Source organism: Taeniopygia guttata, chromosome 22, assembly GCF_048771995.1.
Source record: "Taeniopygia guttata chromosome 22, bTaeGut7.mat, whole genome shotgun sequence".
NCBI lineage: Eukaryota > Metazoa > Chordata > Aves > Passeriformes > Estrildidae > Taeniopygia > Taeniopygia guttata.
In genome coordinates this window covers 4,793,281-4,817,536 of record NC_133047.1, presented here as the reverse complement: position 1 = coordinate 4,817,536, position 24,256 = coordinate 4,793,281, and the positions used below count along the sequence as shown (strand labels likewise).

The following is a 24,256-nucleotide window of genomic DNA, read 5'->3' as shown; positions in this document are numbered from 1 at the left end:
AAAGAAGAAAAACTATATGTCTGGTGCAGCAGTAGAAAATTTCAGGCTCACAGGGATTAAATAATTTTCTTTAAATAATTATACAAAGGTTTGTTTGGTTGTTTTTTTGGTTTTTTTTTTTTTACTCCCAGGGAGCCTGAAAGTTTTTACTGCTGTTTTTTAATGCTAGAAAGGAAAGCAGAGTTAGAAATAAAGGTAGAAATAGAGAGAAACAAAGGGTTAAAGAAAGTTGAAGTTGGAGAGAAAAAGAGAGACGGGGGGAAAACAAGAACTAGGAAAACAGTGGCAAACAGTGAAAAAGAAAGTGAAAAATGAGCAGGGTTAGAGTGAAAGAGTGAGAGTAAAAAACAGGAAAAAAGAGTTAAAGCTAGAGAGAAAGAGTGAAGTATAAACTATATAGAGAGAAATAAATAGTTGGAAATAGAGAAAGAAAGAAAACAAAAGAAATAGAGGGAAATAGAGAAGCAGAGAGACAGAGTTAGAAACAGTGAGAAATAGAAACACAGAGTTAGGGACAGACAGAAATTAAGTCAGAAATAGAAAAGTAAGATGAGAAGCAAAGGAAGAAACACAGTGAAAAAAATGACTAAACCACACCAAAGAAAGACAGGAGCCAAAGCTGGAAGGTGAGGGAGCAGGGACATCATTACTAGGGTTGATTCAACTTTACTGAATGAATTTTTTTATTTACACTTCAGCAAAACACATGGAAACAATGGATACAAATGCAAGTACAGATACAATCCATAGACATGCACATATAGACAGCAATACAAGGAAATGCAGCAGCAAATGCAAATACGGAACAACACAGGGCAATAGAAACCAAATATATATCAACACAATATGATCCTTTTTTCTATTTTCTGTTTTCATTACATTTTGTTTTATTGTTAGAGGAAACCCCCTTCAAACCCCCACTAAGATAACTCCTAACCGGGTACCCTGCTCACTCTCCCTCTCCTAGTCACAAATTAACACACCTGAAGCTTCAGTCTCAGACATCATCTTTGACACAGGGCAGATCCCTTTTTTGACATGATTAACCTGCTGAAAAAATGTTGTACTTGACACAACCTGGAATTACAGGAAGTTGCACTCCTCCTAAAAAAAAATTTTAAAAAATCTGAAATTACAAAAGCACCTTACCACCCCTGAATGCGCAACCCCAAATCATGATATTAAATACTACCTGTGTTCAGTGTTGTTTTCTTCACAGTATCTTCAAAGCCGCTGTTGCGTTAGAAGCCCAAAAGCACCTGCAGAGAACAAGCTGAGATGAGCTGAAAGAGCCTCTTCACAAAAATGAGAGAAGAGCTCGTACCCCAGCTGATCCCAGAGAGGGAATGAAGCCCCTTGGCAAAGGCTGGGGTTAATATACCCCTGATTGGGCCCGCCTCTTGTTCCCATGACACCCAGGAAAAGGGAGGGGCCAAACCCCACCGGGTATAAAAGCCCTCAGAGCAGGTGCGGCTGTTTGGCTCCTCTGATTTGAATTCAAGGGGAATAAAGGGCTGGATATAGAAGAAAACTCTCCAGGGAAATGACAGCACTTTCTTTTTTACTACAACTACTTGGAGCAAAAGTGCAAGAAAACTGGCAAGAAATAAAACAGCCTGATAAGACTCTTGAAAAACTTAACAATTCCTTCAAAAACCCAAAAAATACCACACTCATAAAAAAGTCCTAAAATGACTCTCAATAGTTCTAAAAAAATCCCTCATCACCTGTCGAGTTAGACATGGCGTGAGGAATCAACTTGGGTTAGAAATCCTTTTCAGATTTAGGTTTTGAAATAACTTATTTTGAATTAACTTGTTTAGTCTGTTAAATTTACTGTGTTAGAAAAAGCCTGTAGCTCGCAAAACTGCCTCAAACAAGGTGAAAGGATTGTGAACTTCCAAGCTAGAGGAAGATAAGAGGGGCCCCTTGGACCTTGAAACAAGAAGCAAGCCAAAACTGCAGGAGACGAACAGACAACCAGACGGCTCTCTGAACAAGGACTGATAAGAACTAATTGTAGCGCGATGAATATGCATGAATGTATTGCGAAACTTAATGCATATGCAACAGGCTGGGGGACAAAGGGGAGTTTGTCCTCTCGGAGGGCGCGCATGTTCGTTAAGGAGCTCTCCTGCATACGTCCGGCGCTGAATAAAGATACATATCTACTTCGCGACTTTTACTAGCTGTGGAGTTTTTTCCGCAGATCACGAGGCCCCTGTGGAAAATCTGAGTTATGTCACTGGGGCGCGGGGAGAGCGGGGGCTGCGGGCGGCACTCGCAGGGGTGGGGGCCCCGGGACAGGTGCGGCACCGCGGGCTGCGGCTCTGCCCCGGCCCGCCCCCGTGGCCGCCGGAGCGCGCCCCGCGGCGTAGTTTCCAGCAGCAGGTGCCGGCAGCATGGAGAGCTGCCTTTTGAGCCTTGTTCTCCCCTTGGGTTTTACAGAAGGTGACAGACTCGTCCCTTAAGGGTCCAATGTTTATTTTAAACATTTATCCTGCAGCGGGATAGTTCAGGTAATAACCCCTCCGTTGCTTTGCACTGCCTTACCTGGCCTACACCCTTCCATTTCCTTTCCTTATGTCGTCTTCCACTGCCTCCCCTTGCCTTGCCTGGACCCCTTGCCTTGCTTTCCCTTGCCAGCCCCTCCCTTTCCTTGTGTTGCCTTCACCAACCCTCCCTTTCCTTGTCTTGCCTTCCCTTCTGTTGTTTTCCCTCGTTTAATCCCCCCTTACCTAGCGTTTCTTACCCTTCCCTTTCCTTGCTTTACCTACCCCACTCTTTCCTTGATATTGTCGGCCCCTTGAATTGCCTATCCCTCCTTTGCCTTTCCTTACCGACTAACCTTTCCCTTCCTTTGCCTTGCCTACCCCTCCCATGCCGTTGTCCGCATTTGGACATACGACCCTGGGGCGCGGGCGATCTCGTCCTGTCCCTGCCCCCTCCTCGCTATTCTCTCTCTCGTGTTTTTCCGTCGAGGGCAGCGCTTCTCGCCTCCCGCTCCCTCGGTATTGTTCGGAGCCGGCACTCAATCCTGCAGCGCTCACCAGCTGCCCGCTCCTCGAGTCCCTCTCTCTCGGGGTGTTGCTCCGGGGACAGGGCCCTGCTCCCCTCCCGCCCTCAACAGCTCTAAACCCATCCGAAGTCTCGGTGCCAGGCACACCAACCCTCGGCCAACCAGAGCGCCTCTTGCTTCGAGTCATCTGTTGCCAGGCCGATCAGCAGAACTCTGCGTCCCGCACAGCCCAACGACACCTGCCAGGTCCCGCAGGGCTGCGGCCCCGATCCGGACCGCAGCCTCTCCGGGGAGGGGCTTTGCGGAGCGGGGAGGTGCAGATCAGCCAGACCGGCATCCCCTGATACTGTCCGAGGGTTGTGGCTGTGGTGGGTGCCAAGAGTGGCCAGTCCGGGTTGGGGGCAAGACTTGGCTTCGGGCGTTCCGGAGGTTTTGGGCGTCCCAGGAAGAGTCAGGACTTGCGAGGTGGGGCCAAAAGAATAAATTTTATTGGGAGGATGTAAATGGGGCCCTCCCACACTGCATTGACCCTGGCATCGGGGGGGGGAGACCCAGGCATCTAGGGTATTGAATGGGGACACCCAGGGGTCAGGCAGGGATAAGGTAGAATCAGGTGGAGTCAGGTGGGGTTAGTAAGGGTCAGGTGAGTTGGGATGGAGTCACGCAGGGTTCAAGCAGGGTCACATGGGGTTAGATAGGGTCACAGCTGGGGTCATAGCCAGTGTCAAGGAGAGGTATAGGGTTGGCAGGGGTGAGACTGAGGTCAGGTGGGGTCAGTCAGGGGGTCACGGTCAGTCAGGTCCAGGCAGTGTCACACAGGGTCAGGTGAAGTCAGGTGTCTTCAGGAGGGGTCAAAAAAACTCAGGTGAGTCACAGTGTTCAGGAAAAGTAATAAAGTAGTCAAGTGGAGTCAGGCCAGGGTCAGGGTGAGCCCAGGGGCTGGCAGGGCACCATGCGCAGGCGAAAGGGGGGACAGCGCAGCACCGTGCCCGGCGACCCCTTCAGCCCCGGCAATCCCCCCGGGCCCGGCTCCAGACGGAATTCCCGCAGGATCAGCCCCAGAAACACGAAGAGCTCGGCCCGCGCCAGCCCCTCCCCTGGGCACGATCGCGCCCCGCAGCCGAACGGCAGCAGCGACCGCGAGGGAGCGCCCGGGGCCAAGAACCGCTCTGGGGGACGACGGGTCAGGTTTGAGAGGGGTCAGCGGGGATGGGGGGGGACCCACGGGCTTTAGGGGGGACCGAAGACTTTGGGATGGACCCACAAGTTTGGAGGGAATCTGGGCATTCCCCAGGTTGGACCTCGGGGTTCAGAAGGGAGACATAGCGGTTTGGGGTGACCCGGGGGTTGGAGGGACCCTGAGGCTTGGGGGACACCCCAGGGCAACAGAGAGGATTCACATGTTTGCGGAGGGTTCAGACACCCGAGGGGGGGGGGGGCTCAGGGGTTCGGGGGCTGGGGGGGATAGAGGGGAGGAACAGAGAGACCCACAGGTTTTGGGGGGTACACAGATATATGAGGAGGACTAATGGGGATGGGGGGAGAACCACAGGTTTGGGGGAGAGGGTGTGGGTTTGGGGTGATTCAGGCATCAGTGGACACTCATGACACCAAGGTGTTCCCAGGATACCCAGGAATCAGGGGAAACCCCATGGATGGGGGAACCCAGTTTGATGTTTGAGGAGACCCCAGGAGTTTGGGGGGGCACTCAGAGTGCAGGTGTACCCACATACCGGGCAGGAAGACCTCGGGGTGCTGCCAGATGTCAGGGTCCTGTTGGGCTGCCAGCAGATTGGGGACCAGGACAGTGCCAGCCACCACGGGGAGCCCCCCAAGACTGGAAGAGGACAAGATGCACGGAGATAGACTGGGGTCTGCTGGGGACTACTGAAAACTACATGGGCCATACTAGGACCTACTGAGGCTCTGTGGGGGCTGCTGGGTATTACTAGATGTCTGTTTGGGTCTACAGGGTCCATACTGGGATCTGACAGGTACTACTGGGAGTTATTGGGTATCTGTTGGAGTCTACTGGGGCTCTCTGAGGTCTTCTGGGATCTAATAATGCCTATTGGAATTTACTGATGCCATACTGGAATCTACTGGAGCCATACTGAGACCTACTAGAATTTATTGGGGGTCTACTGGCATACTGGTGGGATCTACTAGTGTCATACTGGGATCTTCTGTGAACTACTGGGTGTCAATTGGTGTCTATTGAGGCCATACTGGATCTGCTGGAGTCATATGGGAGCTCTCTGGTATCTGGGTATCTGCTGAGGTCTACTAGGGCCATACTGGAGTCTACCGGGGATCACTGGGAACTGCTGGAGCCATTGTGAGCTTTTCTGGGGGCTACTGGATGTCTACTGGGGTTTAGGAGGGCTACACTGGGACTTACTGGGATATATTGGGAACTCCTGCTGGGATCTTCTCGGCTCTGCTGGGGCCTACTGGGGCTGTTGTGGGGTCTCCTAGGATCTACTGGGTGTCTGTTAGGGTCTACTGGGGTCATTCCAGAACCTGTTAGGGCCTAGTAGGAGGTACTGGGGTTATACTGGGGCCTTACTGGGACCTAATGACTCTTACTGAGATTTACTGGGGTCTGTTGAAGCCTACTGGGTCCTACAGGGACTTACCAGGCCGTACTGGTCTACTGGTGTCTACTGTGGCCCTACTTCTACTGGGTCCCCCTGGGATTTACTGGCACCTACTGGTATATTGGAGTCTTACTAAGGCCATACTGGGACCTGATGGGTCTTACTCACTGGTGTCTAATGGGCTCTGCTGGGTCCTCCTGGACCCTACTGATGACACCAGGTGGTCCCTTACTGGTCTGCAGTGGTTCCTCTAAGTTCCCCCTCACCCAGACTGGTTGGTAGCAGCTCCTCCCAGCATCTCCCCCACACTGGCACCGCTCTGTCCTGGTACCTGGTATGGCGCAGGGCGCAGTGGGGCAGCGCCAGGGGTGCAGGGGGCCGCAGACGCAGGGTCTCACTGACAGTGGCCTGAAGAAGGGGCAGGCGCCCCATGTCCCCTGGCCCAGGGGGTCCCTGTGCCCCCTCCAGCTCTGCCCGCAGCCGAGCCTGCAGCTGCACAGGTGGAGCACAGGTGTGCCATGTCTGTCATGGGGTATCAGGGGAGAGGGTGCATCCCAGGGTGCACACAGTGGCAGCGGGATGACAGGGGGACTCCTCAGAACCCCAGACCCTCCCCAGCTCACAAACCTGCCCCTAGGTCCCCAAACAATCCCCAAACCTGGCCCTCTCCCTTGGGGACCCCTTTGAGCCCCAGATTCCTCCAAACCCCCAAACCTGCCCTGGGACCCAAACACCCCCCACAGACCTGATCCTCCTTGAGGACACCCCCGAGCCCCCAGATCTGTCTCTTGGGACCCTCTATCCCCAGACCCTGAGCCACCTCTCCATGGAAATCCCAAACCAAGGAGCCACATGGGGTCACAGACACAGCTCTGAAATGTCTGTGACATCCATGTGGCACCTCAGGGTGTTGCAAGGGCATGGTGTCAGCCATGGGGAGGAGGACATGGGGGACACGCAGGACACAGGGAGGATATGGGACCCCCAAGTACACACATGGAACCTGGGACTGTACAGGGGGCACATGGTGCCACACATCATCTGGGGGCAAACCAGCAGGAAATTCATGGAGAAGGGAACATGAGGGACATATAGAACACATACAGGATGTGGGTGGGGACATAGGACCCCTGGAGAGACACACAGGACCCTCCAGGCCTGCATGGAAGACATGGAAGGACATGTGTTTCACCTCAGGGCGGTGCAGCAAGAAGGCCACAGCCCAGCCCAGAGCAGCTGCTGTGGTCTCGGTGCCCCCAATGAACAGGTCGACCAGCGCCATGTGCAGCCGGGGGGGGCTCAGGGGGCCCCCCCGTGCCCCAAAATTATGCCCCAGCAGCGCCCCCAAAACTGTGTCCGGGGGAGGGGAGGGACATGCCTGGCAAAGGAAAGATACATGTTGGGAGTTTCTCTTGATCCCTGGCTGCCCCCAAACATGGGAGTCCCTTCCAAATCCACCCAAACCCCTGGTTCCTCCCCCAAGCCTTACATCTCCCCCAGACCCGCGGGTCCTCCCATCCCCTTGGGTCCCCCCCAAACCTCTGTTTCCCCTAAAATATGTGGGTGCCGCCAAGCCCCCAGGCACACCCCCAAACTCCTGGTTTCCACCCAGAACCTGGGTCCTTCCAGACCCCCATGTATTTTCCAAACCCCTGGGTTTCCCCTGACCCTCTGTTCCAACCAGGCCACTCCTGACCCCTGGCTCACCCCCAGCTTCCCGGGCCTCCCCACCTGATGCCGCTGGATCTGGGCCTCCACAAAGGTGTCACGGTGCTGGACAAGCCGCAGCAGCTTCCGCAATCCTGGGTTGGGCAGGGCCTGGGCACAGGGACTCCATAGAGACCCCCAACCCCCAAGAAACCTTTGGCCTCAGAGAGATACCCCCTCCCCCAGAGATGCTGCATAAGTCTCCTGAGCCCCAGAGAAACCCTATGGCTGCTCCCCTGGGCCATACAGACCCCTCCAATGTCTTATAGGCACCCTCAGCTCCATAGAGACACTTTACCCTACCTTAGCCCTATAGAGCCCCCACAACTGCCCCTCCCAGGCCTAAAGAGCTCCCCAACATCATGTAACACTCACCCTACCCCATATAGACACAATAACCCCTGTCCAGCTCCATAGAGACCCCATAATTCCCCTCCTAGGGTTACACAATTCCTTCCCACTGCCATAGACACCACCCAAGTCCCTATGGACCCTATAAGCTCCCTGTCAGCCCCACATACCCTTCTCCAGTCCCATACAGATCCTATAACCTCACTCTCAACCCCATACAACCCCACCAGCCCCATATCCCTCGCATGGGCCACATAACCCTGCAACTCACAACCCTTCCCATGGCCTTACAGCCCCCCTATAGCCTCCCACAATTCCATCATTGCCCCCATGGGGCTCTATAGTCCCAGGCTCCATAGACCCTCATGAACCAAAAGGCCACAGCCCCATAGGCCACCCACAGGACCTGCCAGGCTCACCCGCAGCAGGGGCAGCAGGTCAAGCACGCGCACGCTGCTGTGCCCCCAAACCTGCAGCAGCTCCCCCAAGCAGCGGGAGAAGGCCCGGAGCTCCCCTGGAGGGGGCACCTGGAGGAGAACACACCTGTGTACTGTCCAGTACTCAAGCTCTCTCTGGATCCCCCAGAACACCCCCAACATCATTTTAGACACTTGGGTCCCCTCAAACTCCTGTGTGCCCCCAAACCCCTGCCACCCACCCACAAATTGCTCAGTCCCCCAAACAGCTGGATGTCCCCTCCACAAACTCCTGGGTCCTCCCCCAAACCCCTGGGCCCCATAAAAACTGGGGTCCTCCTCCAAACCCCTGTCTCCATCCTGGGCCCACCCAAATCCCCACCAAGTCCCCAAAGAGGAGGCGTGCGATGGTGCTGCAGGTATGGAAGGTGAACACCTCAAAGGGGTCCAGGGGAGCCTCTCCATGGGAACGTAGCTCCTGGGGGAACAAGAAGGTTAGAGAGATCCCTACTGATCTAGGGTGATTTAGGGGGTTGCAGGAGAGAAGTGGGAAGCTCTAATGGAGTTTTGGGGACTCACAGGTATAATGCCCTTCTGGCGTGCAGAGGGTGAGGTTTGGGTGGGTCAGTTTTGGGGGACAAGAAGTGTGGTGTGGGTGCAGGGTTTGGGGATCAGGTTTGGGATGCAGAGGTTGGGGATTGAGTGCAGGGGGCAGGGTTTGGGGGGAAATTTTCAGGTGCAGGGGACATGGTTAAGGTACATGGGTGGGGTTTGGGTGAAGGGAGTGCATGGGGCAGGGTTTTGCTGGTCAATACTGTGTGGGGATCTGTTTTGAAATGCAGGGAGGAGCAGTTTTGGGGGTGTCAGGGTTGCAGGAGGATCAGTTTGGGGAGAAGTCGGCTTCAGGGTCTCACCTCACACAACTCCTGACCCTGCAGCCAAAGGAGGGGCCCAAGACGCCCCCCAGCCCGTGCCAGTGCTCCCCGCACTGCTCCCCGCTGCCGCCGCCAGCCAGGGCAAGGGCCTCCCAGTGCCAGGTCCCGGCCCCCCTGTGACACCAGCGACCCTGGCGTTGGGCAGGAGGAGTCAGGGACCCCCCCAGAAACCCCCCCAGCCCCACCTCCAATACACCAGGGGTGTTCTGCAGGGCCCCTCTACCTCATAAAGCCTCCTTCAACCCCATAGCCACCTCCTCCACAGGATCCTCCTAATCCCACCAGGAACCCTGGAGGTTAAAGGGTGTGTCTGGTGGGGCAGAGTCCTCTAGGGACTGCCCTAGCCCCTACAGACAACCCACCCCTCCAGAACTGCCCCCACCCCCTCCCAGTACCCATGTCCCCAGCCCCATAGGGACCCCCTCCAAATCCTGTAACAACCCCTAAAATCTCACAGGGACGCCCTCAAAACCTATAAGGACTTGCCATCCCATAGGCCCCCCCAAACACTTAGTGACCCCACCCAGAACCCCACAAACCCCATAGTGACTCCCTTCAAATCCCCCGAAGGGCTTCCCCACACACACTCCATAGCGACTGCCCAAACCCCACAGGAACCCCTCCAACCCCCCTCACCATAGCCCACCCGGCCTCCCCTGCCCTCATACCCAGGTAACTGGTGGGGCGCCCCAGCCAGTCCCCCCAGTGCCGGACCAGCGCCTCACGGATGGTCGCCACCGAGCTCGGCACCAGCACGTCTGGAGGGAAGAGGAGGGGCTGGGGGCGACTCCAAAACTGGAGGAGATCCCAAACCAAGTGGAGAGTCCTGGCGGGGGATTTTGCGGGGAGCACCGAGGGATTAGGGCCCCAGGAAAGCTTTGGGGGGTTTCAGGAGAGGTCTGAAGTTTGGGGAGGTCCCCACGGCAGTGGGAAAGAGCAGGGCTAGGGGTTCGGGGAGTCCCTAAGGAGTAGAGGGAGGTTTGGGGGGGGCGTGGGGTCCCAGGACAGGTTGGGCCGAGGTCCGATTCGGGGTGCCCGCCCCCCTTCACTCACCGCGACCCCCCAGGCGCAGGCGCAGCACGGGCCCGTGCCGCCGCGCCAGGCGGCTCAGGTGCAGCGCCCCCTGCGGGTGCAGCAGGTGCAGCGCGCCCAAGCGCGGGCCGCGCCCATCGCCCCGCCGCCGCAGCGACAGCAGCAGCGACAGCAGCGACAGCAGCGACAGCAGCAGCGACAGCAGCAACACGCACAGCAGCACCATCGCCCGCTGGGGGCGGTCCGGAGAGCCCCTATATTGGGGAATCCCGAAACCACGCCCCATGGAGCCCCACCCCTTAAGTCCTGCCCCTCACAGGGGGTGCACGCGCACCCCACCACGACAACCCCCTCCTCTGGAAGTATGAACTGGACCCCAAGCCTCGTCCCATAAAGAGGGCCCCTTGAAACCCCACCCCTTGAGGCTCGGCCCTTATATAGGAGGCTCAAAGCCTCGTCTCTCATTAAACCTTGCCTCTCGGCGGTGCTCTGCCATTGTAAAGGGGAGTCCTGCCCCTGGAGGCAGCCCCCCCCACCCCCATCCTCTATAAAACAGACCCGTAAGCCCTGCCCCAGAATCCCTGCCTCTAATCCCTAACCCCCTCAAAATGACCCCACCACTGTAAAAGTGTCCCCTCAAGCCCTGTCCCTCCAAACACCACCTTAGAAAGGGGACATGTTAAGCTCTGTTCTCTCGAGGCCTGGTCTGCAATTGCACCGAACTCTTTGCATCAACTTCCCAGGTGCACCCACTCATTCCTCCCCCTTGGGGACCCCGAGTCCCCTGTGGGTGCCCCTGACTGAAATTTCCCAATAACCACTCACCCTGGGAGTGCCTCATCTCTCAAATCCTCACCTCCCCAAATATCCCCTATCCCAATCCCCACAGCCCTTGTGGGGTGGGAGCCCCTAAGTCCCTGCACCCAGAGCCTCCTTCATGGGTGCCCACCCCCAATTTCCCTCACTCTGGCAGCAGCATTTGAGGATCAGAGACATTTACTGGGGTCCAGCAGTAGTGAGGGAGGTCTCCAATAGAGCATGAGTCCTAGAGATGTCCCTTTGAGGGGTAATATCCCTCCAGTGAGTAGGTCCTGGAATGATTACAGGTGGGGACCCACAATAATCTGAGGAGTGCTGAAGTCGGGAAGGGGACCCCCACCCTGGGATGTGTTGCTAGGGGAGTTTGTGGGGTCCCAGGATGGGGGTCCTCAGGAGGGGTATTGCAGAAAGGAGTTCCAGGTGGGGGATGTCTCAACATGGGGATCCCTCAGGGACCCCAATGAGATTAGGGATGTGAAGGGGTCAGGAGGGGGCTCCCTGTGGGAGGGTGCCAGGGGTTGAGTCATGGTTTGGGAATCGCAGGGGTGTCCCCATCAGATGCTCCTCCTCTGAAGCCCCTGCAGGTCCTTGGGGAGCAAGATGATGCAGGAGGCATTGAGCACAGTTATCCTCTATCACCTGCACTCTGAAGCCCCTCAGCACCCCCTGACCCCTTCACAGCATCTCCCAGGGGCAGCAACCCCCTAAACACACTCTCACTCAGGGCACAAGGTCCTTTCAAATCCAGTCACAAGCAGACCAAACACCCTGTGCCCCTCAAAGTGGGGAGTGGGCTCCAATATCAAGTGACCCTCCCCCCATACCCTGACAGACCTCTCCCTGGGGGAAGGGGCCCCCTCATAGCACTTCCCACTAGCCCCCCAGCCATGGACACCCCACCCCCCCCGGCCAACAAACCTCTCAGCTCCCATGGGCCCTCCCTTAGCCCCAACAACATCCCCTTAGCACCCACAGAGATCCTCCTAGACCTCCCTAATCTCCCAGAGCCCACAGGATCTGCCACAGCCCCCCTGGACACCCCCACTCCCTGAGTAGCCACAGCTCCCCTCCAAGTGCCCACAGAACCCTCCCAGCCCTTTCTCCCTCAGTTCCCATAGGAGGATCCCCCTTAGACCACCCCTGGCCCCTTACCATCACTTCCTGCAGCACCAGCAGACATAGGGGGATAGGGGGACATGGGGAATGTTGGGGGACATTGGGGGACATAGGGGATGTGGTGACATGGTGAGACATGTGGGGCCCTGGGACCATGAGGGGGATATGGAGACACTGAGGTCATGGGAATGATATGGATGGGCACAGGGGACATGGAGGGGGGCTGTGGGAGACATCAGGATATGGGAAGACAAGGACATCCTGCTCTGGGACCATCACCCTGGGGAGACCTTGGGGACATGCTGGGATCATGGGAACACCCTGTTTGTCACCATGGGGAGACTGGGGGGACAGCCCAGGGACTGGTACACACTGGACAGGGACACCCTGGGGACAAGGGACTGACATCTTGGGGATATCCTGTGCATGGACACTTGGAGGGCAACTCCTGGGGACATCCACTGTGGGGAAAGGGGAACCACAATGACATGTGGGGGCACAGAGACAGCCATCTAGGGACCCTCAAATGGGACAGGGAGACAGTACCACTGCAGGGGAAGGGGCACAGGGGACATCCAGGCTGGGAGGCCTCTGGGGGATGGGTGGACACAAGGACATCAGGAGGTACACAAGGACACTGAGGGAGGACAAGGCCACCATGTGGTGGGGGGAAGGCAAGGACATGGGCTGGAACAGTGTGGAGGGGGGGGGGGCTTTGTGTAGCAGGGGTCCCAGGGAGTTTCTGGGGGGCCCAGGGTGGATTTTGCAGGTCCCGGGGACTTCTCAGCAGATGTTTGCACATCTCAGGGTGGATTTGGGGGATCCAGAGGGTGGCGAGGGACCCTAGGGGGTCTGGTGAGGTGTCTGGGGGGATCCTGGGGAAGATTTGGGGGCATCTAATGGGGGTTGAAGGGTCCCAGGCGGGATGGGGGTCCCAGTCACTCGGGTGTACCTAGGGTGGATTTAGGGGGTCTGGAGGGGGTTGGAGGGTGCCAGAGAGTTTGTGGGGATTCTGAGGGTGAGGTTTGGTGTTCCAGGGTCTGCCTGGTGCATCAAAGAAAAGCTTTCCCCCGCACTGCCTCGGTGCCTCGCAGAAAAATTTCCCCTGCCTTGCCTCAAATGCACCACCAAAGACCCCCCCCCCCCCCCCAATGCCTCCTCTACTCTGCAGCCCGGGGGTGCCCAGCCCTGGAGACTCTGGACAGTGAGGACTGGGCAGAAGCTGCTGCTGGCTTCATCTTCCCCTTGGACCCTGTGGGCTGCGCCACCAGGACTGCAGGGTCACCTCACCAACACCAGGGTCCCATCCAAGGTAGAGCCCACACATGGGATGTGGTGGTGCAGGTCCAGGTCCAGGGGATGGGAGTTTAGCACCCTTCAGGTGTACTGTAAAAGGGGGCAAGGGTCCAGACCTTACCTTGCTGGACCCACAGGGTCCTAGAGTTTACTCCCATCCAAGCACCTTTTAACTGGAAGCACTGGAATCACCCTGGAACTGGGCACCCAGCCTTGAACTGGGTGCACCGAGTACCCAATTGCCAACTGCAACTGTGGCAAACCTGGTATTCTTAGAGCTGAGCACCCCCCAAGCTAGGACCAGCATCCCCCAACAGGGACCACTGGGATACAACGTGACACAGAACCACCTCCAAACTAGGTTGGCCTTAACAGGAAGATTGCAGACTGGAACTCTCCCTTACTGGAAAAACTGTCATCCTCATCTTCCCAGGACAACCCACACTAGCTCTGCAAAATGTCACCTGTTGAAACAGACCTACAAGGCACCCCAAGGTGGGTGTCACTGCTGCTCCCACACTTACAAGTGCAGTGCAGTGGGCAAAGGAACAGAACCAGCAGAAGCAGTAAGGACCCCCATGGATCAGTTCAGTGCCCAGACCAGCTTACTCTCTTCACTCTGGATCCTACTGGGGGGGCTGGTGTAACCACCCCACTGACAGGGGCCCTCCTGCCCCCTCAATATCTTATTTTTCCTCCACCAGCGCCAAACCCTGCCCTCCCCAGCTAGGGACAGAAGGGGACTGCTATGGTGTGTGTAGTTTAACTCGTTTTATTTAGACTTGAAGGTAACTGCGGCCCAGTGGGACCGTGACCCAGTAGAAACGCAGCAGTACATCAGGATTGGGGTGGGAGCAGGTGAGCTGCAGTGGGGTGTGGGGCCCAGGCTGCTCAAGGAATGGTCAGTTGCTGAGAGAAGGGTTTACGAGAGCTGCCCGCAGTCGGTGATGGTGATCTTCTTGCTTGTTTTGCCATCTTTGGAGCCACAGCGCTCCATTGCCTCCACCACATTCATCCCCTCCTTGACGCGGCCGAAGACGACATGCTTGCCATCCAGCCTGCCAGAGAAGCACCAGTAACAGCCGGCCCCCGATATCCCCCAACAGAGGACATCTCCCAGATGCAGAACCCCAAGCTTCTCCTCCCATAGCCCACGACTCACCACTCAGTCTTGGCAGTGCAGATGAAGAACTGGGAACCGTTCGTATTGGGGCCAGCATTGGCCATCGACAGAATTCCAGGACCCGTGTGCTTCAGGATGAAGTTCTCATCTGGGAACTTCTCCCCATAGATGGATTTGCCTCCAGTGCCATTGTGGCGTGTGAAGTCACCACCCTGTGAAAAGGCAGCATTTCAGGTCATGGGAGCGAACACTCTGGAACTGGGTGCAACCTCTCACCCAAAATCTACCAGTATCCAACTCCAACACCCAGCTGAGTGCCAGCCTGCCTGACCACCCACCCACTGCAGCAGGAGCACCACACACCTGGCACATGAACCCAGGAATGATTCTGTGGAAGCAGGACCCCTTGTAGCCGAAGCCCTTCTCACCAGTGCTCAGAGCACGGAAGTTTTCTGCAAAGGAAATAAAACCCCACCATGAAAAACTTTATTTGTTGAGAGTTCAGAACAGTACTAGGGCTTGGTGCAGCTGCAGTGCAGCCAAAATTGCTTTACCAACCTGCTGTCTTCGGGACCTTGTCTGCAAACAGCTGTGAAGACAGGAAAGGCATTTGTCAAATCTGGGTTGATGACTGGCCACTGTCCCCCACACCCCGAGGCCACCTCCACACTGCAGGGATCCATCCCCCCCAGACACTGCTCAGAGCCTAGGGACACCCTCTGGGTGTGGGCTTGCTTCTCAGCCATGCCAGCAGCTCTAGATTCCTCCCGCATTACACTGTTATCTGCAAGCTCTGAACTAACAGCTGTGGCATCGCACATCTCACCAGCGGGGCAGATCAGTGTTCGTTCCGCTGGCCTGAATTAAATTAAACATTAATGTGCCTGAAGCCTTCCTGGGCGGGGCGCGCGCGCCGCCTCCCAACGCTTCAGGAGGATTTTCGGCTGGATGCGCCACCAGTGCGGGAGCGCGGCCTCGAATCTGCAGCGGCCGCGGCGCCCGGAGGAGGCCCAGCCGCGCCAGGGATGCTCCGCGCCCCGGGCGGGGTGATAAATGCTTTGCCCTCCAGCGACAATCCCGCGGTGATCAGGTTGCCAGCACCCTCCGCCAGCATCCCCGGACTCGGGCAGCATTGCCCGGGAGCCCGACACGGCTCATCCCGATGCTCCGGGGGCCTTGCGATAAAATGGCGGCGAAGCAGCCACAGCCGCGACCCGCAGTGGGGGGGGGAGGGGGGACTGCCGCGCCCCCCCGGCCCCAGGGCGGAGCGGAGTCGCGGCGGGAACACGGCGGTGGCGACGCCAGCGGTACTGGGGAAGCAGCGGTAACGGCCCAGGTGCGGACGGATTCCCGTCGGCGATGGCGCGCCCTGGGCTGGCACCGCGCCGCCGCTCCGGGGCCCTTTGTTCGCCCCGCCGGGCCGGGGGCGCCGCGGCCCCGCAGCCACACCAACGCGCCCCCCACCGGCCCCGCGCGCCCGGCAAGGAAATGGCACCAGCGCCCCCCGCCCCTCCTCAGTCGCCTCCCGCGCCCACCTCGAAAGTGACGCGACCCAGGGGCTCGCCATTAGCGGCGATGTCGAAGAAGACGACAGGGTTGGCCATGGCGAGACACGAGCGGAACAGCAGACACTCGTCCAGGCGGCAGGCGCGGCGCAGCAGAAGGAGCGCAGTTCCCCGCCGCCCATTATATAGGGTGGAGGAGGGCCCCGCCTCCCCCACAGCGCCGGCCAACGGCCGCTGGTGGAGTGGCGGAGTGGCAGGGCACGCAACCAATCGGCGGCGCCGGTTTGAAAAAGGGGGGAAGGGGGGAAAAAAGCGCGGGCGGGGCGGGGGCCGCGGTCCGGCGCTGGGCAGGGCGCGGCGCGCATGCGCCGTGCGGAGAGCAAGGAGCGGCGGGATGGGGCGGGAGCGGCGGCGGCGGCGGCGGCGGCGCGGGGCCAGGACGCGGGGCAGCTCCGGGCTGCGGGGATGCGGCGGCACCAGGGCGTGTGGGGCTTGGAGCTGCCGGAGCTGCGGCCCAGCCCTGGCAGCCTACCGCCCGATGTGGGGAGACACCGATTCCCCTCCTCCGCCGTCGGACCGCAGCACCGCCCAGCCAGCCCCGGTTAATGATTGACGCCACAGGCCCGGTTCACCGCCCGGCCCGGCCGCCGCTGCTCGGGGATAGGGCAGGATCCCCTCGCTACTCGGGACACACCCTCCCCCCTCTGCTCGGAGAGAGGGCTGGATCCTCCAGCCACCCCAGACCCTCCGCTGCTCGCTCAGAGCTGGGTCGCGGGGCCAGCCCCACAGCGGGACGACAAAAGATGGGGGGACACGCGTGACCCTGCAGAAGGATCCTTTAATAGCCATCGGGGACATACAGGGCAACCCGGCGCGGCGGCAGTGGGAGCTGAGCGCTACACCCCACACCAGACCCGTGCGGTATAAGGGACAGCAGCATTTGCACATTGATGGGGGGCACGGGCAGCCCCGCTGTGACACACTTGCCTTTAAATATGGGGAGTTTCAGGGGAGCAGTAGTGTTTCTACACTATGTACAGCCTTGTGCTTCTGGGGGGGCTCAGCCCCTCTGTCCCATCGCAGCCCTTTGAGAAAGCCCCCGCTGTAGGGGGTCCCAGCTCTGCAGCAGGCAGGGGCACACAGTGCTGCCCCCCAGCCCCGGGAGGAGGGCGAGGATGGCTCAGTTATTCTCGAAGAGAGAGAGGAGGTCATCGTTGCTGCTGCTGGGCAGGTCGGGGGGCCCCAGGTAGGAGAGCAGCTCATCAGGATTCGTCAGCTCGGGCAGGAGCTGGAGACGGCAGCGTGTGATGATCAGCTCCCTGCAGCTTCTGCCCACCCCCCCACAGCAGCTGGGGTCCCGAGCCACCAATAGGACCCTTGTCCACCCCCCTGAGTACTCACGTCGAGGGTAGCCTCCGAACCATCACCCGCCGCGGCCATGCTGGGTGCGGGGGGGAAGACGAGGTCGGCAGCGTGGGCCGGGGGTCCCAGGGGTTGCCGTACCACTGCACCCCGGGAGTGCAGCGTGGAGCTCGGCTGGCTGCCCGAGGGAGCACTGTGCAGCCCCGTCTGCACTGCGGGGTGGGACGGCTCCATTCGTCCTGGAGGGGGAAGCTGGGCAGCGGGGGGAAAGAGCATAGCCATGAGATCCTCCCTCCCCTGGGACACCCCAGCCCCCCCAGAGTGAGAGATGAGGGCTTGGGGGGAGTCTCTCCACCCATAGCACAGCTCACCTGTGCAGGCAGAGGGGGCACAGGAGGCTTCTCAGGGGCCAGAAGGCTGCCTGGGATGTTGGGCTGGTAGGAGATGGAGGAGGGGCCTGGCGTGAAGTCACTCAGTGTTGAGGTGCCAGGGACACCAGCGGCAGCAAAAGGCTCTGGGAAGCCCCCAGGACCCAGAAAGCTGGAACCTGTGAGAGGAAATGGGGCAATTGGGGGACACACACACAGGGATGGAGTTCAGTCCTGTCCCCCATGGATCCCCCCCGTACCCGGGGTGCCATAGTCGGTGGCAGCCCCTGCTGGAGGTTGTGACAATGCCGGGAAGGGCGCAGAGCCAGGCCCCAGGGCCGCAATCATCTCCATGATGTTGGGCAGCACCATGTGCGCAGGACTGAGTGTCCGGCACCGCTTCAGCGCTGGCCCCTCCGGCTCCTCCTTGATGTGGACATCAGGTTTGATAGGGACGGGTTTCCAGCTGCAGGTCGGGTCAATGGTGATCTCCTCATGCTCTGAACTGGGGGCAGCAGGAGCACAGGAGAGGTGAGGTTGGGAGCCCTCGCTGCACAGCCCCCAAGGGCTGGCACAGGACCAGGCACGGATGGACAGACAGCCAAAGGAAGGCACTTACTTCTGGATGTAGATCAGGATGCCCAGCATGTACTGGTCAACCTCCAGCCCCTCCAGCAGGGCTGTCTTACTGTGGGCAGAGTGAGAACAGAGTGAGGTAAGAGAATCCCCACCAGACAGGAGCCTCCCCCTAAGGCAAGAAATACTCCTCTCCCAGGGCAGGAAATACATCCCCCACAGGTAGTGAAACACACCCCATACCCTTCAGGCAGAGACACCAGGGCATGGCCCCATTGTGGACCCCACTCACTTGCAGACAGGACACCGCCATGTCCCCCTCTCACAGTTGAGCTGCAAGTACGACTCCAGGTCAAAGCACTGTGGGAAGAGCAGCTGAGATGCAGGAAGCAGGATACTGGGTAGGGGATACCCCCAGCACCCTGTCATCACCACGCCCTACCTGTATGTGCCGGCAGTCATGACCCCTGGCTGGAAGCTGGATCCTCCGGAAGGTGATAGGGCACTTGAGGGACACCTTGATGGCTGTCTGCTCCACGCCATCCTCACCATTGGGCCCTGGTGTCCCCGGGATAGTCCCACTGCTGAAGTTGCGCTTGACTGGGAAGGTGGGGGCACCAAGGGTCAGAACCAGAACCCTGGCATGGTGGTGGTACCTGGGCAATACTGCACCATCACCCCCATGCTGCTGTGGCCTCCCTGCCACAGTGCATCCTAACTCCCCAGACCCAGGTGCTCACTTTTGGTGATGCAGTGCTCAGCGGGGAGCAGGCGCTTCTTGATGAGCCCCTGCAGCACTGAGCGCACCGAGGGCCGATGCACCAGCTGCAGGACGAACAGGTGGGACTGTGGAGAGATGGGAGGCTGAGCTGTGGCCCCAGCCACCACCCTCCCTCTCCTGGTACCCTCCTGGTGACTCACACAGCAGCAGGCGGTGACAGTGATCTGAATAGTGTTTCTACCAGGCTGGCAGACGTGCTTCAGGTAGAGTGGCTTGTGGGAGGTCTTGTTGTCACCACGCTCAATGGTGAGTGGCGTGGCGTTGACGCTCACCTGCACAGAGGCCGGCCAGTTGGTGTTCATCTGCCGGTCCTCGTGGTGGTAGCACTTGAACTGCAGCTCCAGGTCAGGCCTGGGGACAGGCAGGGTGTGGGCAGGGGGTGTGTCCACACGTGAGTCATGGCACCACATGTCAGCACACCATGCTGCTCCAAGCCATGCAGAACCATGCAGTGCTAAGCCATTCTATGTTACCCTGAGTCATATGGCACTGTGACAAACCCCAACAGTACCACAGCACAGCACTGTGCCAGGCCCACCACGTCCCACCATGCTGAACACCAAGACAGCACGCTGAACTACAGCAAGTACAGCTGTGCCACACTTCGCACCATGACGCAGGACAGCGTTGTGCCAAGCCATACCAGGCCACACACCCCCGTGCCAATGGCACCATGTAGTGTCTAGCTGTGCTGCCCAGCACAGCCCCACTCTACATGGTGCCATACAGCACCCCCCGAGCAGCACTGCGTGACACTACAAAGCATCCCCACCTCATCATGAGGGTTTTGTAGACAGAATCACGGAGCTGGAAGACGTGGTTGCTGACAGCCAGGTTGTGCTGCAGGCGGAAGGGCTCCAACACCACGCCATCCCGAACCGGGAAAGTCAGTCGCAACTCCTCGCCGGGCGCTGGCCCTGTGGTACACCACCATCAGGGAAACCCACACCTTCTCCCCCCATGCCCCAGCCACACCCCAGCCACGCCCCAGCCGTGCTCCTCCCACTGCACGAGGATCCACCTTGCAGGAAGCCCAACCTCCACCACGCTACCCTGCCCACCCCGGAAACTGCACCCCATGCATTGGAGGAAGCTCCTCCCACCCAAAGTGACCCCACCCCTGGGGGCCACCCCACTCCCACCGCTGTAGAGGAAGCCCATCCCACCGCAGATTCCTCCCACTAGCCCCAGGAAACCGCACCCTATCCAAGCCCCTCCCGATCCAGGTGGTCCCACTCTTAAAGCAGAAGCCCCCCACCAAACCAGCACTCCTGATAAGGCCCTGCCCCCTGAGCCACACCCTTTTAACAAGCCCCTCCCACTAGTCACAGGCAGCCCACCCCCTGCCTCAGTCAGCCCCCAAACCCTGGCAGTGGTCACGCCCTCTTCTCTGAAGCCTCTCCCACCCTCCATGTAAAGGGGCAAAGGCCACGGAGCTGTCAGAAGTGAGGTCTACACCGGACTGCTCGAGGCATGGGGGTCATCTCTGTGAACGCCCCCCTCACCCACACCAGGGACACCCACCTGAAGGGGACGGGTGCAGGGGGGCAACGCTGGGCTTCATGTCTGCCAGGAAGGGCGACTTGACATCCTGACCAGGGGACGCATAGGCGGGGATGCCACTGCCTGGTGTCATGGGCGGCGTGGGGTTCCCGGCCAGCGGCGAGCTGGGGTACCCCGGCAGTGACCTGCCCGGCTGTAGAGGCAGCATCTCCCCTCAGCGTCCAGCCAGGCCAGCAGAGCCCCCACCCCACCCGCTGCCAGACTCACCCCACTGATGGCTGCTTGGCTGTAGGTGCTGAAGCTGGCGCTCTGCCCATTGAACTGGTCAGCTGGCTATGGGAGGAGGAGGATCTCCAGGGGCTGGCACCGGGGGATGGTGGACACCCAGACCTCCACCCCTTGCCCACCGTTCCCCCTGTGGTACCTTGTAATAGGGTCCAGCACTGCCTGAAGTGGAGAGGTACTGACCCATGCTCTGCTGCAGCCTGTGGCCAGGATATGAGGGGGACGGAGCGGAGGACTGGGGGGCGCTGGGGGCATACTGGGCACCAGCTGAAGCGTACTGCCCGCCCTGGAGGTACTGCTGTGTTGGGTACCCCTGTAGGGCCAGGGAGTCAGCACCAGTGGGAAAGGGGGTCACCGTATGCCATAGCCTTCACCAACGCAGCACTCACCTCACTAGAGTATGCCCGCTTGAGGCCCTGGCGGGGCAGCTGCTGGCTCTGGGGAGGTCCAGGGTAGGTGTGCTGAGGCACTCGCTGCCCACCATAAAGGGGGCCAGTCCCGGGTGCCCGCACTGGGCTCATGCTCACAGGGGAGACACCAGAGGGGGCCACAACACCTGCCATGCCAGCTGGGCTCATGCTGTTGGGGCCACGGGGTCCAGCATGGGGCAGGAACTGGCTGCTGAAAGACTGCCCTGTGCCCATCTGCAGCAATGAAGAGAGAAGGGTCATGGCAGGGCAGGGGGGGCCATCAGCTCCCCAGTTCTGCCACAGCCTGGCTCTTACCGCACCATACTGGCTCAGCTCCTGGCTCTGTTTCTCCTGCAGTGCAGCCACCGTTGCCGTGGCTGTGGCCGTGGCTGTGGCAGCAGCAGCAGCCACAGCAGCAGCTGCTGCTGCCTGGGTGAAATCAGCAGTAGCCCGGCTGGCATGCGAGGGGAGCCCCATCCCTCCGGGGCCACTCGGACCACCATTGTAGCTGGAGAACAGAGAAGCACGGAGGGGAATGCAGTGGCCCTGCATCAGGGCACACGCCAGGCCACAAAGCACAGGGCTGGCCTTACCTGGCAGCGAAGCCCGGCCCACTGGGGTAGGCGTTGCGCCCATAGACACTTGGCTGCACATACCCCTTTGCTGGTGCCCCCTCAGCAAAGGGCTGCTGTGGCAAGAATGGCGGTGAGCTCATGCCTGAGCTGGTGCCTGCCATGCCAGGCAGCAGTGGGGTGCTGGAACTGCTTCCCCCAGGGCCCATGGGGCTGCCAAAAACCTGGAGGGTGCAGTGGGAGGCAGTGGGTCAGGCAGGGGCAGTGGCATCCAGGTGCAGGGGATGCCTGGGGAGGGGGTGCTGCTGGTACCTGGCTCTGGGAGGGGTTGCTGACACCCCAGACAGTGGTTACCACGGAGAGGGATCCCGGTGGCTGATTGGTGCTTGGTTGCCAAGGAACAGCCTCGTATGCAAATGAACCATCACTAGAAAGAAAAACAAATTAATGAAGATGAAGGACAGAAGGATGGAGGGACAGAGGGACAGAGGGATTGAGGAAATGAAGAGATGAAAAATGCAAGGGATGGAGGAACAGACAAGGGGATGGATGCATGGATGGAAGGATGGAGGAATGGATGGATGGATGGATGGATGGATGGATGGATGGATGGGCAGATGGGCAGATGGATGGGTGGATGGATGGGTGGATGGAGGGACGCTGCCCCGGCGCCCACCCGTGGGGCGCAGGCGGCAGCGAGGGTTTCATGGGGTTCATGGAGCTCATCAGCGGGTGTGGGCTGGGTCTTCCGAGGCCGCGGCGGGCACTGCGGGACGGCGGCACCGTCTGTCACTGGGGCTGCGGGAAGCAGTGGAGTGGCGGGTGAGGGGCAGCCGCCCCCGGAGAGGCTGGGGCGGGGGGACAGCCCGTAGGCTTCGCGACCCCCCAGCCTCCGCGGCCGCAACTTGGCGTCCGGCCCGCGGCTGGCACGGGGCGCCGACCGGCACGCGCCGCCCCCGCTCCGGGCCGCCCCCCCCGCTCCGGCCACCGCGACGTCAGACCTCCCCGGGGCGGCGGGCACCGGGGGCTTCCCCCGCGCCTGCGGGCGGGAGGAACCACGGGGACTTCCCGGGAAAGGGACGGGGCCCCTGGCTCGGCATTGCACCCCACCGCCTGGGGTATTTCCAGCCGGCCCCGGCAGCGGGGGGGCGCGGGGTCACCGGCGCTTTCGGTTCCTCCCGGCGCCGCGGGAGGGCGGCGGACACAGGGTCGCCGGGAGGAAAGACACGGACAGGGGAACACCCGCGGCGGGCCTGCCCCGGCTCCCGGGAGCCGCCACCATAGCACCGCCGGCCTCCGGCGCCCCTCGCCGGTGGTGACAGCCCCCTCCGCTCCTTCCCCGGCGGCACCGCAGGGACAGGCCCCGGGACCGGGCCCCCCCCATTGCCATGGCAACCACCCCCACCACCCCCGGCGCGGCGGGGGGGGCCCGCTGGGGCACCGCCGGCCCCGCCCGTCTCCCGCCCCGTCCCCCCGCCCGGCGCTCCCGCTCTCACCGCGGCGGCGGCCCAAGATGGCCCTGGCGGCGCGGGGCGCGCGCGGCTGCGCGGAGGCTGCGCGGGATCTTCAGCCGCGCGCGGCCGCAGCTCCGCGGGGGCGGGGCCCAGGGGCGGGGCCGGGCCGCCGCCGCGCACAATGGAGCCGCGCGCTCATCAGCATGCAGGCCCCGCCCCCGCCCGGCCAGGCGCGGATAGCCGAGCGCCGAGGAAGGGTGCGGGCTGCGGGAGGCGGGAGCGGTGGAGGGAAGCGGGGGAGCGAGCGCCCGTGTGCGGGGCGCCGTGGGCAGCGCGCGTGGGGCCAGCCACGGGCTGTCCCCGCACCATGGGCTGGCTGTCCCCGCACCACAGGCGCTGCCACCGCAGCAGCGGCACCGCGACATGCGTGGGCATGTGGCACCTCGCACACGTGTGCGCGTGGGGACGGCTTGCGCGCGGGGACGCGGAGCCCCACGCACCACACGGACGGTGCGCGGTGACATCGCGTGCGACCCCGTGTGTGACAGCACAGCCACGGGTGTGCGACGGGGCGTGGCACGCGAACCCCCCGACCTCCCTCCTGCAGCTGAAAGACCTGAGTCGCAAGGAAAAGTGGCGGTGGATTCTGAGACCCCAGCTGGGATTGCCCCCGTCGTCCCCACCCCCAAAGAACGTCCTGTGGGAGGACGCGGTGGGCTCTGGAGATGCCAACAATGATCCCCATTTGGGAGATCACCTCCCTCGACCCCCACTCAGGATCTCCAATGGGAGGACACACCACCCAGCACCCGCCCTGTCTGTCCCTGTTGGGGCTCACAGCTGGGGGATGGTGCAGACGCAGAGGGAAAAACATGCTCCCCAAGGACAGGCAAAACTGAGACAAGGGCACAGCATTCTTACACCTGCCTGGGCCCTCAAGACGTGCAGATGCACTATCTCCTTCCTCCAAGAGGCAGTGGCTGCACACAGGCAAGTCCAAGACTGAGAGGAACTGGGCAGAACCCA

At 60.2% G+C, this 24,256-nt stretch overlaps 3 protein-coding genes across 37 annotated transcripts; all 3 read right to left on the bottom strand.

The window, feature by feature from the left end:
• Positions 1-660: 660 nt before the first annotated feature.
• Positions 661-10,365, bottom strand: LOC140680449 (steroid 21-hydroxylase-like). 32 transcript variants are annotated; one of them, XM_072917697.1, is made up of 10 exons: positions 10,082-10,301; positions 9,697-9,854; positions 9,008-9,159; positions 8,097-8,571; positions 7,351-7,437; positions 6,812-6,997; positions 5,951-6,141; positions 4,753-4,856; positions 1,193-1,259; positions 661-1,104 (listed from the first exon to the last, which is right to left on the bottom strand). In XM_072917697.1, exons 1-9 carry the CDS (start codon positions 10,284-10,286, stop codon positions 1,225-1,227), a joined length of 1,593 nt encoding a protein of 530 aa, XP_072773798.1. In that variant the 5' UTR covers positions 10,287-10,301; the 3' UTR covers positions 661-1,104; positions 1,193-1,224. The 32 variants fall into 32 exon arrangements, 31 of the variants coding, with proteins under 31 accessions (XP_072773798.1, XP_072773808.1, XP_072773819.1 ...); XM_072917699.1 differs by lacking the exons at positions 661-1,104; positions 1,193-1,259 and adding an exon at positions 2,468-3,476 and having other exon boundaries at positions 8,097-8,204; positions 8,530-8,571; positions 9,008-9,142; positions 10,082-10,320; XM_072917696.1 differs by lacking the exons at positions 661-1,104; positions 1,193-1,259 and adding an exon at positions 2,468-3,476 and having other exon boundaries at positions 8,097-8,204; positions 8,476-8,571; positions 9,008-9,142.
• A 3,682-nt stretch (positions 10,366-14,047) lies between these two features.
• Positions 14,048-16,075, bottom strand: PPIA (peptidylprolyl isomerase A; the record flags this gene model as incomplete). Its single annotated transcript, NM_001245462.1, is given in 5 exon segments — positions 14,048-14,349; positions 14,454-14,626; positions 14,778-14,866; positions 14,973-15,003; positions 15,950-16,075. Coding segments are annotated over 5 exon segments (498 nt in total). The 3' UTR covers positions 14,048-14,213.
• Positions 16,076-16,737: 662 nt separating this feature from the next.
• ZMIZ2 (zinc finger MIZ-type containing 2) lies at positions 16,738-23,980 on the bottom strand. 4 transcript variants are annotated; one of them, XM_041720672.2, is made up of 19 exons: positions 23,273-23,395; positions 22,453-22,574; positions 22,089-22,203; positions 21,798-22,000; positions 21,520-21,712; positions 21,184-21,438; positions 20,934-21,107; positions 20,777-20,842; positions 20,531-20,702; positions 19,779-19,923; positions 19,147-19,357; positions 18,966-19,071; positions 18,668-18,825; positions 18,518-18,585; positions 18,269-18,337; positions 17,910-18,154; positions 17,653-17,828; positions 17,321-17,533; positions 16,738-17,207 (listed from the first exon to the last, which is right to left on the bottom strand). In XM_041720672.2, exons 2-19 carry the CDS (start codon positions 22,500-22,502, stop codon positions 17,100-17,102), a joined length of 2,727 nt encoding a protein of 908 aa, XP_041576606.1. In that variant the 5' UTR covers positions 22,503-22,574; positions 23,273-23,395; the 3' UTR covers positions 16,738-17,099. The 4 variants fall into 4 exon arrangements, with proteins under 4 accessions (XP_041576606.1, XP_041576603.2, XP_041576604.2 ...); XM_041720669.2 differs by lacking the exon at positions 22,453-22,574 and having other exon boundaries at positions 16,965-17,207; positions 23,273-23,980; XM_041720670.2 differs by lacking the exon at positions 22,453-22,574 and having other exon boundaries at positions 16,965-17,207; positions 17,653-17,795; positions 23,273-23,842.
• Positions 23,981-24,256: the final 276 nt, after the last annotated feature.

Bases quoted from the DNA above. Each gene is read 5' to 3' on its own strand.
- LOC140680449 (XM_072917690.1), bottom strand. From the start codon at position 10,286: ATGGTGCTGCTGTGCGTGTTGCTGCTGTCGCTGCTGCTGTCGCTGCTG. The intron at 4,857-5,950 runs GTACCAGGACAG...GTCCTCTTCCAG, and splicing joins TGCGCCCTGCGCCATACCAG to TCTTGGGGGGCTCCCCGTGG. The intron at 3,477-4,752 runs GTATGTGGGTAC...CCACCTCGCAAG, and splicing joins CCCCGAGGTCTTCCTGCCCG to TCCTGACTCTTCCTGGGACG.
- ZMIZ2 (XM_041720669.2), bottom strand. From the start codon at position 23,754: ATGTCACCGCGCACCGTCCGTGTGGTGCGTGGGGCTCCGCGTCCCCGC. The intron at 21,108-21,183 runs GTGAGTGCTGCG...CTGGCCCTACAG, and splicing joins AGCGGGCATACTCTAGTGAG to GGGTACCCAACACAGCAGTA. The intron at 20,843-20,933 runs GTACCACAGGGG...CTCCTCCCATAG, and splicing joins GTGCTGGACCCTATTACAAG to CCAGCTGACCAGTTCAATGG.